Here is a 17,021-nt window from a genome sequence, read left to right on the forward strand (position 1 = left end):
AGGTCAGTCATGGGCTAAAACATGAGAGTTTCATCTGAAAAAGCACTAATACAAAAAGGGCTGGGGTCAAGATTCAAGTGGTAGAGAATCTGCCTACAAAGAGCAAAGCCCTGACTTCATGTTCCAGTATTGCTAATAAATACCATTTTATTGTTTGTTTTTATCAGTTGGTATAAGGAGTATATCTATACTCTTCCAACAAATATCTATAAGAAAATTTAACGATGAAAGCGAACCATCAATAGAAACCTCTAGAAGATGATGGGAGCCACAGAGATGAAGCAAATGCCATCTAATTTCTTCAGCTATCAAGGAAGAAAGATGATGAGCAATGTGAAAGAACAATTCTTCCTTGAATTCATGTATTTGCTGGATTGAGTGAGTCCTTGCTGTGAGTCAGCTCAGCATTTGGGAAGCCTAGGCTATGTCTAACTAGAGGTGAAAGAAACAGAGAGTCCTTGCCAAGTAGTACATGGGTGGAAGAACTACAAGCAGCTTTCTGTATGTGGCAGCCAAGTCTATGAGAGTCAGTGTTCTGAATATCTGACAAACACTAACAAGACAGAAACCTTATCTGTTTACTGGTCACCATCCACAGCTTAACACAGTCTATAGGCCCAGGGGAAGAGGTCATCAGAAACCAGCATCAAATAGATCTGACTTTAAGGAACTAATGGGAGATGGTGACAATGCAGTGTAAGAACTAAAGTGGGTCAATGTGACCTTTCAGAATCACCTGGAGTTAAGACCAAGTATTTTCAGGTTCAAAGAACAAAGTGAAACCCCTTCAAAGATCAGTTACAACTGATTTCAGTTTTCATAGTCCCTAGAACCACAAACAAATAAGCCTGGAGAGACTGTAGAGGTACAATATGTGGACAAAAACTTATCACTTAGTCATGACAAACCATTTAAAAACACAATTGTATTTTTCGGGGCAGTGTTATTTACCATTCTTTCTGGCTTTCTAACTTGAGATATACACATTCTTTTTTTTTTTTTTTTGCCAGTCCTGGGGGTTGAACTCAGGGCCTGAGCACTGTCCCTGGCTTCTTTCTGCTCAAGGCTAGCACTCTACCTCTTGAGCCACAGCGCCACTTTTCTGTTTATTTGGTGCTGAGGAATCAAACCCTGGGCTCCGTGCACGCTAGGCAAGCACCCTACTGCTAAGCCACATTCCCAGCCCCAGATGATGTACTGTTGATGTGCCTTATGGAATCTTTATACACTGACAGCAGCATAATTCGAGAACATGCCCTTAGGTTGAAAACATGTCGCTGTTTCTTTTGCATCTGGACATGACACTTGAAATGTATCCTCTTTAAGCCACTTTAAATCTTTTATCTGAAAGATCTAGAAAAACTGAATTTTCTCAATATAAAAGCTAATACAGGTAAAGTTAAAATAAAATACTACGTTGTCACTGATGCACCCCTACTTTCTGGTACCACTGCTCACTCTACAGACCTATGACTAAAAGAACAATTCTTAGAAAGGTATTAACTTTATTGAAATAATCTGAATTTAAATAACATGATGTAATTACTGTATCTTGGTTTCATAGCTATGATACACATTTAAAGTATCCAATAAAGCCATCTCACTTACAGATGAAATCTTAAAAAAAGGCAAACTTATACATAACAGGGAGAAGGGTAGTTACCAAATTGGAGGAAACAGGGAGATGTTGAATAGAAGGTACAATCTTGCAGTTGTTAGGTGGGAAAGCAGGGGATGAATGTACAGCACATTATAGTTAATATATATAGTTAATAGTATATTGTTTGCTTAAAATTTGCTGAGAGGATGTCCTCATTCACACCACATACACAAAACACTTAACAGAGGAGATTGGTTATAATATAGTCAATCTAATATACACCTATCATTTGATAATCATCACACTGAATCTTGAATTCATATAACTTTTGTCAATTTTATTTTTCAAAAGCTGAAAAGCTGTCAAAAATCCAATGAACATGTGAGGAAACTTTTTTTTTTGCCAGTTCTGGAGCTTGGACTCAGGGCCTGAGCACTTGTCCCTGGCTTCTTTTTGCTCAAGGCTAGTACTCTGCCACTTGAGCCACAGCACCACTTCTGGCTTTTTCTATATATGTGGTGCTGAGGAATCGAACCCATGGCTTCATGTATACGAGGCAAGCACTCTTGCCACTAGGCCATATTCCCAGCCCCGGAAACTTTTCTTTTTAGCAACTTGATTTGCAATAGTCCATAACTAGAACTGGTCCACTATCTGAACTATAGGGCTGAGGGTGTAACAGAGTTGCTTTGCTTTTGCTTAGCATGCACAATATCCTGGGTTCAATCCTCATCACCAAATCTAAAACCCAAACAAAAAAAGGTGAACTGTTAAACTTTGGCACATCTGTACTAAGAAATACTGTTCTGCATTATGGAACACACTCTTGAAATCCCTTTTTATTTCTGGAGTAAAATTTCCATGTTTGATTTTTAAGAATCAAAAATAATTGGGTGTGATGGTATAGGCCTGTATTTCCAGTGGCCTGGAAATCAGAAGAAGGATTTTGAGTTCAAGGCCAGTTAATGAGACTGAAAAACAAAATGAAAAGCTGGGGGAATAGTCTAAGTGGCAAGAGTGCTTATCTAGCAAATGCAAGGCTCTAGGTTCAACCCCCAGAAACACAAAAACAAAAAGCATCAACAACAGACTGGCAACTATATAGCTCCACAAGCTAAATAGAAATGTAAAACCTATCTAAATAGTCCCAGGAAATGACATGTGAAATTCCTTTGGTTATTTTAAAGAACTTCTTTAAAAACAAAAAATAAAGATAATTGGTAGGTGATTACATTTCCCTCAGCTTTAACCATGAGATGTTCTTGTATTAATAGCAGGGTGGAAGGCTTCCTGTTTTTCCACATGCAGAGGGCAGTCAGAACTGGAACCATGTAGAGCCCTTCAGATTTCTCTGTGGGAAGGCTGAGGTTGTTTGCTAATGGGATCTGGGTCTATACAAGGCTAGCCTGGAACATCTTGAATTAGAACTTATTCAGCAATCTCAGTGAAGGTATGCAAAGTTCACCAGAATCGTCCAGCAGAGAAACAAATATTCTTGGAAAGACCACTCTAAATAAAGAGGTCTGTGCTTATTCTAGGATAAACTTTCAGAGAAAAAAAAAGCAGAAACAGCACAGGACTCTGGGTGCCTACTGTGCTCCAGCCTCTAACTCGGCCACCATGTCATTTTTTCTCCCAGTGCTCCAAATATAGTTCCATTCCTGTTTCAGTATTTCTATATTCTTTCAAGTAAATTCCAACTTTTACAGGGACAGAGATATATTAACATTGGTATTAATGAAGGACATCCATATTTGTCCCCCCTTACCTTATTGCAGGTCTTATTGTAGTAGTAACCCACAGTGATATGCCTTTAAAACTACAAGCTTCTTTTTTTGTTGTGAGTCTCAGATCTGCTCACTTTGATCCAGCTCAGTGAACCAAGCTCATCCCACCTTTTTCTCCATCCTATTTCTTTTTCTTTTTTTTTTTTTTTGGCCAGTCCTGGGCCTTGGACTCAGGGCCTGAGCACTGTCCCTGGCTTCTTCCCGCTCAAGGCTAGCACTCTGCCACTTGAGCCACAGCGCCGCTTCTGGCCGTTTTCTGTATATGTGGTGCTGGGGAATCGAACCTAGGGCCTCGGGTATACCGAGGCAGGCACTCTTGCCACTAGGCTATATCCCCAGCCCCTCTCCATCTTATTTCTCATCTTTATTATTTGGCTATTTCCAAAGCTTAATTTCTGTTACAACTTTTTTTTTTTGGCCAGTCCTGGGGCTTGAACTCAGGGCCTGAGCACTGTCCCTGGCTTCTTTTTGCTCAAGGCTAGCACTCTGCCACTTGAGCCACAGCGCCACTTCTGGCCATTTTCTGTATATGTGGTGCTGGGGAATCGAACCCAGGGCCTCATGTATACAAGACAAGCACTCTTGCCACTAGGCCATACCCCCAGCCCAACTTTTTTTTTTTTTAAATCAGAATTTCACCAAAATGTATGTGGGTGTGGTACTGAACTCAAGGTCTTATGCTTGTGCTGGGTAGGCATTTTGCCACCTAACCCACATTCCCAGCCCTTATTGCTCTTGTCATTTTATTTTATTTATTATTATTATTTTTTTGGCCAGTCCTGGGCCTTGGACTCAGGGCCTGAGCACCCTCACTGGCTTCTTCCCGCTCAAGGCTAGCATTCTGCCACCTGAGCCACAGCGCCCCTTCTGGCCATTTTCCATATATGTGGCGCTGGGGAATCGAACCGAGAACTTCATGTGTAGGAGGCAAGCACTCTTGCCACTAGGCCATATTCCCACCCCTTGTCATTTTATTTTTCTTGTGCCAGTCCCAGGACTTGAACTCAGGGCTTGTGCACTCTATCACTTAAGCCACACCTCTGTTTTTTGGTGGTTAATTGGAGATAGGAGTTTCACAAACTTTCCTGCCTGGCTTTGAGCCAGTATCCTCAGGTCTTAGCCTACTGAGTAGTTGGGATTACAGGCATCAGCCACTGGTCCTTGGCTTGCTTTAGTTATTTTTTAAGAGAAGATCTTTCTGTCTGGGTCACCTTGGACTGTGATCCTCTTACTTATACTTCTTGATGTAGCTGTACCACCACCAGGCCCAGTTTTTTCTGTAGATATAAGGTCTTTTTTTTTTTTTTTTGCCAGTCCTGGGCCTTGGACTCAGGGCCTGAGCACTGTCCCTGGCTTCTTTTTGCTCAAGGCTAGCACTCTGCCACTTGAGTCACAGCGCCACTTCTGGCCATTTTCTGTATATGTGGTGCTGGGGAATCAAACCCAGGGCTTCAAGTATTCGAGGCAAGCGCTCTTGCCACTAGGCCATATCCCCAGCCCAGATATAAGGTCTTGTGAACGTTTTTTTGCCCAGGTGTGTTTCAAACTGTGATCCTACCAATCTTACTATCCTAAATAGTTTAAGATTACAGACACAAGTTGCCATACTTGGCTTCATAATTTCTGTATTACCAACATTCTCAGTTTAAGAATTCATAAAATAAATTAGCTTGTTAGAATTTTTAAATTCTGACCCAGTTTTTAATCCAATGAGTCAGGAAGTCCAGCCAACCAGAAACTAGAGATGGCGGTGAGTATAAAGAGTCAGAATTATTCTTCTCATTTCAAAGAGAACTTGAATTCAAAAAATGCTACTAGCTTAGAAGGCCATTCCTTTTTTTTTTTTTGCCATCCTCCAGTTGTTTGCAAATCACCTTCATTGTACAGATGAAACTACGATCCATCCTAGTTAGGAGGTAACTGCCTAGCTCAGTGCCTACCTTCCCTCAGTCACCACATCCCCAATTCTAGACAGCATTCTAGGTCTTTAGCTTGGATCCATGAATAAGTGTTAGGCTGATAACAACCTCTTATAAGCAAACTGTTATGCACAAGTCCATTTTTTTTCTGGAATGTGTGCAAAGCCTTGATAGTGCTCCAAACTCCAATGATTAAGAACTATTACACTAGATTTCAATGGTCCAAATAATAACCTCACAAGATTCTAGGCTCTCCATGTCTCAGTCTTCTTATGACTTTTCTGATCATGGAGAGGAGTAAGGAAAGACTATTTTCAGGATTATTCACAAGGCACACAAGACTTTTTTCCTTGGGAACCAAAGTCATCTATCATAGGTGGTAGCTATACTCCTACCAACATCAAATTTCTTAACAGAGAACTGTTAGATAACGTAGGAATGTTTCTAAATCTGGGATATTTCATGTTCATTTGGGGAAGCTGTTTCAAAAGGTCAACCCGTTCTCCACCCACCTCCTTATTCTCATCCATTCTGATTAAGTATGCCTACTTTAGGACTCAGGTAATTCAGTATTTTGAAAAAGCTCCCTATGTGCTCCAAATCTTCCATTCCTTCTCACCCCATGAGAGACACTGACTTAAGAAGCAATCTATGCAGGACCTGAAAAAAAGCAAACACAAGCATACCAAGTTTACTAGAACCTATTTAAGGAGCACAGGGAACAAATGGGTTAGATATACCTTAAAACAAATAAGGCAGAGAAATAGAGAATCTACCTTTAGTACAAATTCCATCTTGTCAATATAGCAACCCAACTGAAGGATCCACAAGGGGTTAAAAGAACCTGTCAAAAGGTTTGAGGAAGGCAGAGGCAGCTTAATCTAAATTGAGTAGACACTGGCAATACGTTCTCATTCCAATCATGCCCAGATCTCAGCTAATCTCCTTCCTCCCTATGGAGTCAGAAAAGAATGTGAAGAATTATGAATCCCCGATTCCCCAAATAGGAGGAGCTCTTGCTCCTGAATCCAAAGGCTGAAACTAACCTCATCAGCCATTTACTCCCAATTACAAACTATGTAGAGAAATTAGGGGGTTTCTCAATACAGATACTTTGTGGTTTGTAAATATCCTTATCCCATCTCAACCAAGAATCAAATCTTTGCCCACCTTGATCCATTCTCAATAAGCAAACAAGAACAGGGGTCCCTCTAGAGCAAGTTTTCCTCTGGGAAATCCTGGGGAAGGGGTGCACTTAGACCAGCACCCCACCTGGCATTTTTCCTTGGACTTAGAATATGGCTTATTACAGTGAGAACACCATGTCCCTAAACAACTTGGTCTTTCTGTTATAAACCTGATGTAAACAGATTCTACAGTGGCTACAAGTCTGTTGCCAAGGCCACTGTATTGATCGGCACAATTAACATTCACAATTCATCTAGTCCAGCATGACAAGCCAGCTGGACTACTCACCCCATAAGTGAACCTTGTGAATATTCTTGTCTTGCTAAGTTTTCAGTACTGAAGCACTGACTTAGAAGCTGGAACTACCTAGCCACTAATAGGAACAGAATTAGTTACTAGAGAAACTGCACATCTGTCATTTCCGCAAGGCAGCTATTTCACCTTCCAAAACAGTGAAATTCTGAAGGTCTCCTTCCCCCACCGCCCCCCAATCCTGTCAAAGTCAGGTATATAGAACATTGTTCTGGCTAGGACAGAACTGGCCCAGTTCCCAGATTGTAAATCTACAGAAGGTGTGTTCCAAAGACAAGGCACACGGCTTCTGGGTGTCAAGCTTAGCCTTTGGCTCAGAAGGGACAGCCAAGGTTATAGATAAGAAAACTCAGAAGTTTGTCCAGCACTGCCTGGCAGAACATTACTTCCAGGGACCCAACATACATTTCAAAATCAAACTGTTCAATGAATCATCATTGGCCCTCAAAGTTCAAATCTTAGTTTTAAGTGAAAGTTTCCTGTTCCTTAAGTCCAGAGCTTGTGCAAACCAGTATGCCAGTTTTAACTTTGGGCAGAGGGTTCCCTAATGCCAAGGGTTTAAAATCCGCTTACTTCAATAGTGAGAAATCCGAAGCACATTCCCCATTATGTCTAAGAATCTCTCTAAACCAAGAGCCTTATGTTCCAATGCTATTGGATAACAAGCTGAGGCTGAGGGCCATGTATTCAGTGCAGCCTCCCCCTTACTTTCTATTGCTGGCAAAGAAAGGACTCCTAAACGTTTAGAAATTCTTGTGAAGTTGTCACCTGCAATTTTTGGTACTCCTTTATCCACTCATGAAGGAGAGAAAGTAAGTTAGTAAAATAGCCTGGGCTACATGAAAAGAAAACCAAGTCATCACGAGTCCAACTTACTTTCTCCCAGGGGAAATCACCTCATATTTCTTCTATTTACTAAATATTTATTGATAGTATCATGTGCCAGGTACGACATCTAAGGCATGTCTGAAATACAGTCCTTGATATCCATATGATCTATCTAGAGAAACTAAATGAAGAAGATTCATATTTCACCAGCTCAGCTTTAAAATAGTTTATGAAGTATGCTGGGTGCTGTGCCGGTGGCTCACACCTATAATCCTAGCTACTCAGGAAGCTGAGATCTAAGGGTTGTGGCTCAAAACCAGCTTGGGCAAGAAAGTCTGTCCATAAGACTCCTATCTCCAATTATCCACCAAAAGCCAGAAGTGTAGTAGTAAAGTGATGCTCAGGGACAGCACCCAAGCCCCGAGTTCAAGCCCCAGGACTGGCACAATAAAGGAAGGGAGGGAGGACATCACTTAAGTAAAACCTAGTTTTAAGAGGCCAAGGAAAGAAAAATTATTTTAATTTGGTAGTCTAGTACATGAGCTTCCTATTCCAAGTACTCCCATGGAAGCATCTGGAACTCTTAGGGTATTAACATTTTGTATGAACAGCAAGAGGGCTGAAGGGGGACAGAACCCTCCAAAAGTTGCTGAAATGCTGGTTTCAATGTACAAAAGTTCCTAAGCCATTTATAATGAGTCTCCTGGGAAGCTAAAGACATCCCAAAGAGGAGAGTGAAAACACCAACAGCTTCAGCTTTGTTCCAAGACACAAGGACAGACTGCAGACTAGAAACGGAATCTTTGTAGTACCTTCTGGATCTGTAAAGAACAGAGAAAATAGTTTAGGAGCCTGACCGTCTAATTCAGAGTTTCTGAGCTCAGGTTCTACAAATAAATTTCAGGGAGTCCTATGGACCTTTTCAAAATACATGTACATTTTTGAGCTGCTTAATATCTTCAAAGAAAGAAACTGTGGTTTCCATGAAATTCTTAAAGGGTTTAATCTGTAGCTCACAAGATGAAGAACCATTATTTTACAGTCTCCTAGTCCAGTGACTCCTTTAAGCATTCAAATAAACAAAAATGAGGCCTATTTAAACCCTCTATCTTCCATAAAATTTGTCTATTTACTCACTTCTCTTTGGAAATTAGAGATGAGTGGGTAAGTTTTAAAAATTCAAGACAATAACTTTTTTTGCCACTCAGAAATGAAGATAAAGGGCTGGGGATATGGCCTAGTGGCAAGAGTGCTTGCCTCGTATACGTGAGGCCCTGGGTTCAATTCCCCAGCACCACATATACAGAAAACGGCCAGAAGTGGTGCTGTGGCTCAAGTGGCAGAGTGCTAGCCTTGAGCAAAAAGAAGCCAGGGACAGTGCTCAGGCCCTGAGTTCAAGCCCCAGGACTGGCCAAAAAAAAAAAAAAAGAAAGAAAGAAATGAAGATAAAAACCATGAGAACCCAAATAACTTTTCCATAGGGTCTTCTAAGGAAAGAGATGAGGTGGGGCTGGACAAAGATGTCAGCTTTTTCCTGATAGGTCTTTAAAAGCTTGGAATTGTAGTTAAGCTTCCTGGAGGAAGGGATAAAGTAATTGCTATCATGTCCATGAAAACCTGCGACCTGAAGACTTACCTTAATACAATTAATAAGTACTGGGATAACTGGAGCCACTTACGAAAAGCAAAACTTTTAAAAATCTTGTCATTGCTCAGTGTGAACAGCTAGCTTCATTCAGGAAGTCTGTTAACTCTTTATCTCCTCCAAACCTTCACCCCCTTCACTCTGCCTCTCACCAGTTTACCCTCTAGCTCACATCAAACTATGTACAGCATGTGTGTAACCATGTGTAACAGCACACTAGCATTTTCCCTGGCATGTCCCAATTTCCCACAGGCTCAGTGGGTTTCCACTGAGGCCACTGCACCCTCACAGATTAAGAAGAGAAAAACTTATAAACAATAGGGTATGTTCTTGCTGAGCAGTTCTTCAGACTGTAAGGAATTACGCCTGAGGCAGATCCAAGATGAACAGCATGAAACAGCAAGCAGTTCCAAACTCCGCCTGTTTACTAAGACTCATTTCCATCCCACAACTGAGTACAGGCTGTCCATTTGAAAAGAAGCAAAGTGGCTTGGGCTGGTAGAAGGGAATACACTATACCTAGTAAGCCTGACAGGTTACATGTACAGGCATATAGGCGTAGGCATGCAGGGATTGTGGCAAGGAAGCAGGAGCATGCCTGGATAGTCCATTCATGATTTTGTCAAAGCTCTGCCTCCCTAATCTTTGTTGTTGCTAGTCATGGGGCTTGAACTCAGGGACTGGGCTCTGTCCCTGAGCTTTTGTGCTCAAGGCTAGTCCTCTACCACTTCGAGCTATAGCGCTTCTTTCAGTTTTCTGGTGGTTAACTGGAGATAAGATTCCCACAGACTTTTCTGCTCCCCCTGGCTATGAACTGCAATCCTCAGATCTCAGCCTCCAGACTAGCTAAGATTATAGGCATGAGCCATCAGCACCCAGCTCTCTTCCCAATCTTGACTCCAGGATTCCAAATACTTAACCTGTCACTAGTAGTTTACGGATTTTAACTCTGTCTGGTTTTGTGAGTAAATAATTAAGACCCATTGTATACTGCTAGGTAGTACCAATCATTATAGGCATTCTGGTATTAAGACACTAGGCTCATTCCTTTAGAAAAATGTGACAGATAGAAACAAACGAAACCAGTGGGAGTCTCAAAGGTAGGATGCTCCACCCCACCCTGTAGGTGCTGTGCGGCAAACAGCACACATTTCTGCGGGTGGGTATTGGTTACACATAACTAGGCGCAGGCTGTTTAGAGCACTGGGGGAAAAATACCTTGGGGAAGAAGTTGGGAGTACACAGAGGTAGGTTCTAAAGGTGACCATATAAAGTGATAAGTCACAATTCAAAAGTCTTCTGGAATTATTGAAGGACCACAAAACAATTGAAATTTGAGGAACTAAAAACTCAAGTGCTCAGGGTAGCAAGTGCTTGACAAACATCCACACTTTACAGGCTCGTCCTGCATTAGGAGAGAGGAGACAGGGAGCAGATGAGGCCCAGCACATCTCATTACCACAGTCAGCTCTTAGCTGTCACAGTCTACACATGGCATGATAATCAACAAACACTGTAGTCTTCAACAGCCATAGGCTCTACCTAACCTTTCTGTTAGAGGAAAAAAAGAAATCCTGTTGGAAGGCATTCCAGTAGAGAATGTCTTGATTAGCTCTTTAAGAGTATTCTGAAAAATAAAATAACCTTAGATTTACCAAAAAAAAAAAAAGACTATTCTAAAATTTGGCTTTTGCTTCAACTATTATGTTGCATCATCTAGAGAGTTACAAATAGGGTGGTTACATAAAGCAGGATGCTTTTTAGGGTGTCTTTAACTTCTATTGCATACTATTCAGTTTTTAGCAGAGGGAAGTTTAAGAGAAATACCTGGGTGAGTACTTCAGTTACCTTCAGAAGAGTCACCTTTCAGCAAAAAGCTGGAAGGAGAGGTGAGGCTCAAGTGGTAGAGCACCAGCCTGAACAGAAAAAAGCCCAACAAGGCTTTGAGTTCAAGTCCCGAAATCAGCAAAAAGGAAAAATCAGATAGGTATAAAAAAAAACTTTATGACTATCCAATTCATTAAAATAATCCTCTAACGGGCAGTGAGTGCTGGTCACAGACTACTAATGACTAAAGATGGCAGAATAAACTTACTAGGGGTCATAGGCAACTAAAAATCGATAAAATTCTCTGTAACCAAACATCCTTTACAGACAACCTGACAAGAATCTACTGGGAAATGGGTCAAGCCTGTAATCCTAGTTACTGAGGAAGCTGAGAACTAAAGATCAAGGTTCAAAGCCAACCTGGGCAGAAAAATCTATGAGATTCTTATCTCCAATTAAGAAGCAAAAAGTTGGAAGTGTGGCTCAAGTGTTAAAAAGTTTTCGCCTACAGCAGAAAAAGGCAAGCCAGAGGCCGAGTTCAAGACCCAGTTCACACACACACACACACACACACACACGCCCTTCTACTGGGTAACACACTGGCTCCAAGTGATACCCTCTGATAAGACAGAGGATACCTATTTATAATCTTATTAGCAAATAATCCAAATAGATTTCTGTTACATGCTAAATATTTGAATGAATTAAATCAAACCAAACAAGATAAGAAAGCAGTATCTGTGGAGAAATCTTCTGGGCTGGGGATGTAGGGCAAAAATAAAGCACTTAGCTTGTACATCTGAAGCCCCATATCTGAGCCCTAGTACCATAAAGGATGTGAAGGAGAGAAGAAAACAGGGAAGGGGGAAAAGAAAGAACAGATGCTCTAAAGAGAATAAGGAGACACTAATGATGTAAAGAGAAGAAACAGCAACCAACCTAATTTCTTCTCATTCTAAGGAGGACTGGCATAAATTCTACAAACTGCACCAAGAATTCACCCTCATTCCAAAGAGAGAAGGCACATCCCTGGACTTCAGCTGTCAAGCAGCAGTCACCTGGCTATTCTTGGTGTGCCTCCCAATCCTTTTGATAAGTTAGTGCTACATAGCTTTTATTCAAATGAAGAATATATTTTTAAAGTTATTTTAAGTTATTATATGTACAGAGTGGACACAGTTACATAAATCAGGTAAAGAGTACATTTTTTTTTGGACAATGTCACCTCCTCCCTTGCTCTATCCCAGTTTTTTCCTTCCCATCCCTATCTACAAGTTGTTTAGTTCATTTTCAACACTGTGTCTAATGAGTACCACTGCTGTATTTGTTCACCCTTTGGTGAAGTTGCTTCTGTAGTCTCCTTTCCTGCATTTTGCTGGTGGAAAAGATCTGACTGCACAGAGCCTAGGTCAAATGCCTAATGTGTCACTTAGCAGAGGTCTCCCCCAAATGATTAGAAGTTCTGAGAACAGCTAATGTTCTGAGTTAGGTTTTCTAGAAAAATATGTTTACCACAAGGGGGTTTAACAAGTTAAAGAGATTTGAGTTTATTCTATGAAAACAGAATCAACTTGACACAATTTCTCAGGATCCAAGGACAATTATCATCTCTGCAATAGCAGAGATAGAAATACTCAGGAACTATGGGTAACTAGGTGACTTACTGGTTTCACTGTAAACATGAAACAGGGATCTTCTTCAGTGGTGGCAAAACCTCAAGGACTTCTTTCCTCATTTTACATTTTCCTAAACCACTGCCATCTGTAATCACTGTAAACTGCGACCAATTATCATGTGAACCAAACTCTAGCAAATGTCCTCCAAAAATTTCCTTTAGAATAATGTCAGGGCAAATTGTCTTCCTAAGAAACTGGTGTTTTATTTCCCATGCCTGCTAAGGAGATGATACCTCTCTGACTAGTTTCCTCTGGTAGCTAGGATCTTTAGAGTTGCCTATGATCTTCAACCTTATCATTATCTTAACCCTCAGTGTTAACATCTTCACCCTGCTATAGTTTTGCCTTCCTAACTTTATCATATTTACATTTTCTTATAAGCCACCTCAAATGCTCAATAAAAAAGAACAGACTTATTATATTGCTATTTTAACTCCCAACATGTCCTTATCTCTACCTGCTCCAAACAACAGGCAGATAAGGAAACTGAGGCTCAGAAGTTACTCAATTAAAATGGTACCAAATTTTTTTTTTTTTTTTTTTTTTTTGTCAGCTATAGGATTGAACTCAGGGCCTGGGCGCTGACCCTGAGCTTTTTTTTTTTTTTTTTTTTGTTCAAGGCTAGGGCTCTACCACTTTGAGCCACAGCACTACTTTGTTTTCTAGTGGTTAATTGGGGATAAGTGTCTCAAGGACTTTCCTGCCTGGGCTGACTTTGAACGATGATCCTCAGATCTCAATCTCCTGAGTAGCTAGGATTACATACAGGTTTGAGCTCAGCTTTGTTCACTCCTTAATTGATGGGCAGTTTAGTCTACTTCAAACAATGTCAATACTGAAAATAAAAGCTGAACAGAAGTTACATTAGGATCTGGTCTAAGGACCATTAAAGTCACCTTGAAGTAACCTATATCCTCTGTCACCAGTTATGTCTCAATTCCTAAGGGGCCCTAGGGATAGGAATGATCCAAAGATTTCTTGGTCTAGAGCCAGGGTGGAAATCTTGTGAGGGAAGGACTACATCATTTCAAGAGGTTTTTTCTCACACCACTCAGTAGCATGCCAACTGCCCCCCATTATTGTTTTCCCACGCTTTCTCATATTATCAACACATGGCAGAGATACAAAAGTGGCTTAAGCATTAATGTCCAATTCAACTGAAATTCTGAAAGAACGGATTACCTAGGACTTGCGATGTGACCTTGACTAGTCCTCAACTGGTCCATTAACTAAGTAAATGCTTTTTATCATTACTAGGGGAAGAATACAATAAAGCCGAGAAACAAGATTAATAACATGGAGACACATTTACTAGCAAATGGAAACTTACAACAGGGTCTTCCCACATTTTTGGCAGAGGTTTCTTCTACCTAATGGAATATGAGTCTCTAAAATCATTAACACTTGGCCCCACAATAACACACATTAGTGATACTCCTCCTGGGAAGAAGAGGCAAAAGGAAATTTATTCCTGGTAGGCAGCCATTTGACATCTCAGTTACTGGTTAGCCAGGTGGGCAATTAACTTTGGCTATTTACTATAAGCTGGGTATAATAGAGACCAATTATAAACAAGTCTCTGCCTTTCTGGAAGTAAGCAATCTACAATACAGACTGGCTTATCAGTACTGGTTCTTGCAATAATACAGGCTTACTAAAATAAAGGCAAGCAGCAATGGGATGTCTAATACTCAAAGCAACTAGACAAAAGAGGAGGAGGCACAGGTGTGGAGATGAAAAGTTGAGAGGGATTAGGATATCATCAGGGTTTTCACATTCTTTCCCCTCATCTGAGTGGAATTAAGTATTTGCTTATAAGAACTAAAAATGTTTCTCCAAAGAACAGTACAGACTATAAAGGGTCACTTGGTCAATAAAACATTCAGCTGAACTGGGAACACTAAAGTAAGGTTAATCAGAGTCCTTAGGATCAGGCGATCTTTCACAATTTTTTTTTTTGGTAGGTCATGGGGCCTGAATTCAGGGGCTAGGCTCTGTCCCTGACCTGAGCTTTTTTTTGCTCAAGACAAGCACTCCACCACTCTGAGCCACACTGTCACTTTTGGTTTTCTGGTTGTTAACTGGAGGTAAGAGTCTCACGGACTCTGCTGCCGGTGCTAGTATTGAACCAGGATCTTCAGATCTCAGCCTCCTAAGTAGCTAGGACTAAAGGAGTGAGCCACCAGCACCTGGTTTCTTTCACAAACCTTTAAAAGCACTGTTGGTAAACATACTCATTTGGTGAGAAAACACAGTTAAAGCACACAATGAGGACTAGTTTTTCCAATCTTGTATTTTCATTTTCAAAGATTCTTATGCCAGGTGCTAGTGGTTCACACCTGTAATCCTAGCTACTCAGGAGGCTGAGATGTGACGATCACAGTTCGAAGCCAGCCCAGGCAGCAAAGTCTATGGGACTTTTATCTCCAATTAACTACCAAAACACTGGAAGTAGAGCTGTGACTCAAGTGGTAGAGCACCAGACTTGAACAGAAAAATACTAGTGCTCAGGCCCTGAGTTCAAACCCCAGCACCGCATGTGCACACATACACACACACAAATATTGTCCTCTTGCAAATCTTGTTTTGTTCCTTAATACAAGCCCTGCACCCCACCAAACATGAGCGCTGTCTTTATACATCAGGGAAGCATTTCTCCCAGTTCTCATAGGCTTCACAAGGGTTCTCTGATCTACTGTTAGGGTGCCAGGTAAGTAGAAAGTCAAGAAGAAAGGAGAAAGCCCTAGGGATCCCAATTCCACCACTCAAGACAGCCAGTTACACTAAAACCTCCCTAGGTTGCCATTTCCAACAAAAGTACAAGGATGTCCTTTGAGCTCAACCCCCAGTATAATAGACTCAACTTGTTCTGCTTCAGTAAATGCAGTGAAGAATGAGCAATCGTTCCTTACCACCCACCCTTCCAACCCACCCAAGCTCCTTTCTGGAGGGATGTCTAAGTGGTCTATTCACATGACTCTTGGATCAACTGCATCCATGACAGTGTCGGCTGTCACCAGCCCTCCAAATAGTCCCTTTATTACAGTAGAAGCAAGTGGAAGACCACAGGAGATGAAAAATCGGTTTGTGTTTCCAGCTCAATATGCTCATGGCCTTCACCTGCATAAAGGAGGCAGTTCCACGCATTCTTTTCTTTTGCCTCCGGGCTATCACGCAGTTGGGTAAACGGTCACCCTGCTCCCGAAGATATGCCCGAGGAAACTCGGCCAGATTCCCCTGTCCACCCGAGGGGAGGTTTTTCTGTAACACCCACACCACCCCCTGGGCAGGTCACAGGGGTCAGCTGAGTTGGTTTCACCCCTGCCCGCTCGGTTCTTTTCAAGACCCTTCTTCCAGGAAGTCAGCCACAAATAAATGTAAGGCCCGGCTCGGTCGGCGTTCAAAAAAGATCCCGGAGGGCTCAGGCCGAGGGACAAAGAAAAGCGAGGTCAGGGCGGTCTCTTCAGCCACGGATAGGCCTGGGGCCGCTCGCTTGCTCGCCACCCCCTGCATAGTTTCGGTGGTTCCCGATCACCCCAAACCCCAGCCCCTACACACCCCGAACGACCCGCGCCTGGGATCGCTCGCGCCCCTTCCGCGAGGCCCAGGACGGGCCGCCCCCCGCCCCCCGGAGTCCCCCGCACCTTCTTGGGCGCCTTGGTGACGGTGGCCATGAAAGAGTACTTCTCGGCGTCCTCGATCTCCTTGGCCTGTTTCAGCTCCTCGCCGACACCGGGCAGCGGCATCGCGTCAGGCATCGACATCCCCCGGCCGGCCCGGCCCGCAGCTGACCCACCGCCCCCGCCTCAGTCCCTCGCGGACGCCCGGTCGTCCACGCGGCGTCCCACGACGCGCGCCCGCCCACCCTCCCGCCAGGCCCCGAGCGACGCTGCCTGTGGGCTTCGGAAGCGTTCCGACCCGCGCCTCGTCCGCGCCGCAGCCCTAGACCGCCGGACAGCGACGGCGGGGACAGAAGCACCAGAAGCGGCAGCGCGCAGCTCCGACCTGCCCGCGCAGCCACCTCCGCCACACGCAAACACGCACGCAAAGTGAGGGTAGAGGGCGGTGACGCCACGTCAAGTACTGGCAGCCCCCAGGCGCCAGGGGGAGAAGGAAAGGAGGAGGCGGGGAGAAACGGCGCTCTATCATGACGTCACCACGATAGGCTGGGCCACACAAGTCGCCCCTCCTCCTTCCCCGGCTAGCTGAGATTCCCAGGGTGAGTCTTGCCCTCTTGTC

The 17,021-nt window shown here is 42.8% G+C and overlaps 1 protein-coding gene across 1 annotated transcript in view; it reads right to left on the reverse strand.

The window, feature by feature from the left end:
• Positions 1-16,827, reverse strand: part of Ahcyl1 (adenosylhomocysteinase like 1) — a 41,996-nt gene extending 25,169 nt beyond the window's left edge. Inside the window, exon 1 of the mRNA XM_048351794.1 lies at positions 16,427-16,827. Coding sequence (XP_048207751.1) covers positions 16,427-16,546 — 120 coding nt within the window. The 5' untranslated portion in view covers positions 16,547-16,827. The remainder of the gene's footprint in view (positions 1-16,426) is intronic.
• Positions 16,828-17,021: the final 194 nt, after the last annotated feature.

The sequence above is a fragment of the Perognathus longimembris genome, chromosome 7 (assembly GCF_023159225.1).
Source record: "Perognathus longimembris pacificus isolate PPM17 chromosome 7, ASM2315922v1, whole genome shotgun sequence".
Lineage (NCBI taxonomy): Eukaryota > Metazoa > Chordata > Mammalia > Rodentia > Heteromyidae > Perognathus > Perognathus longimembris.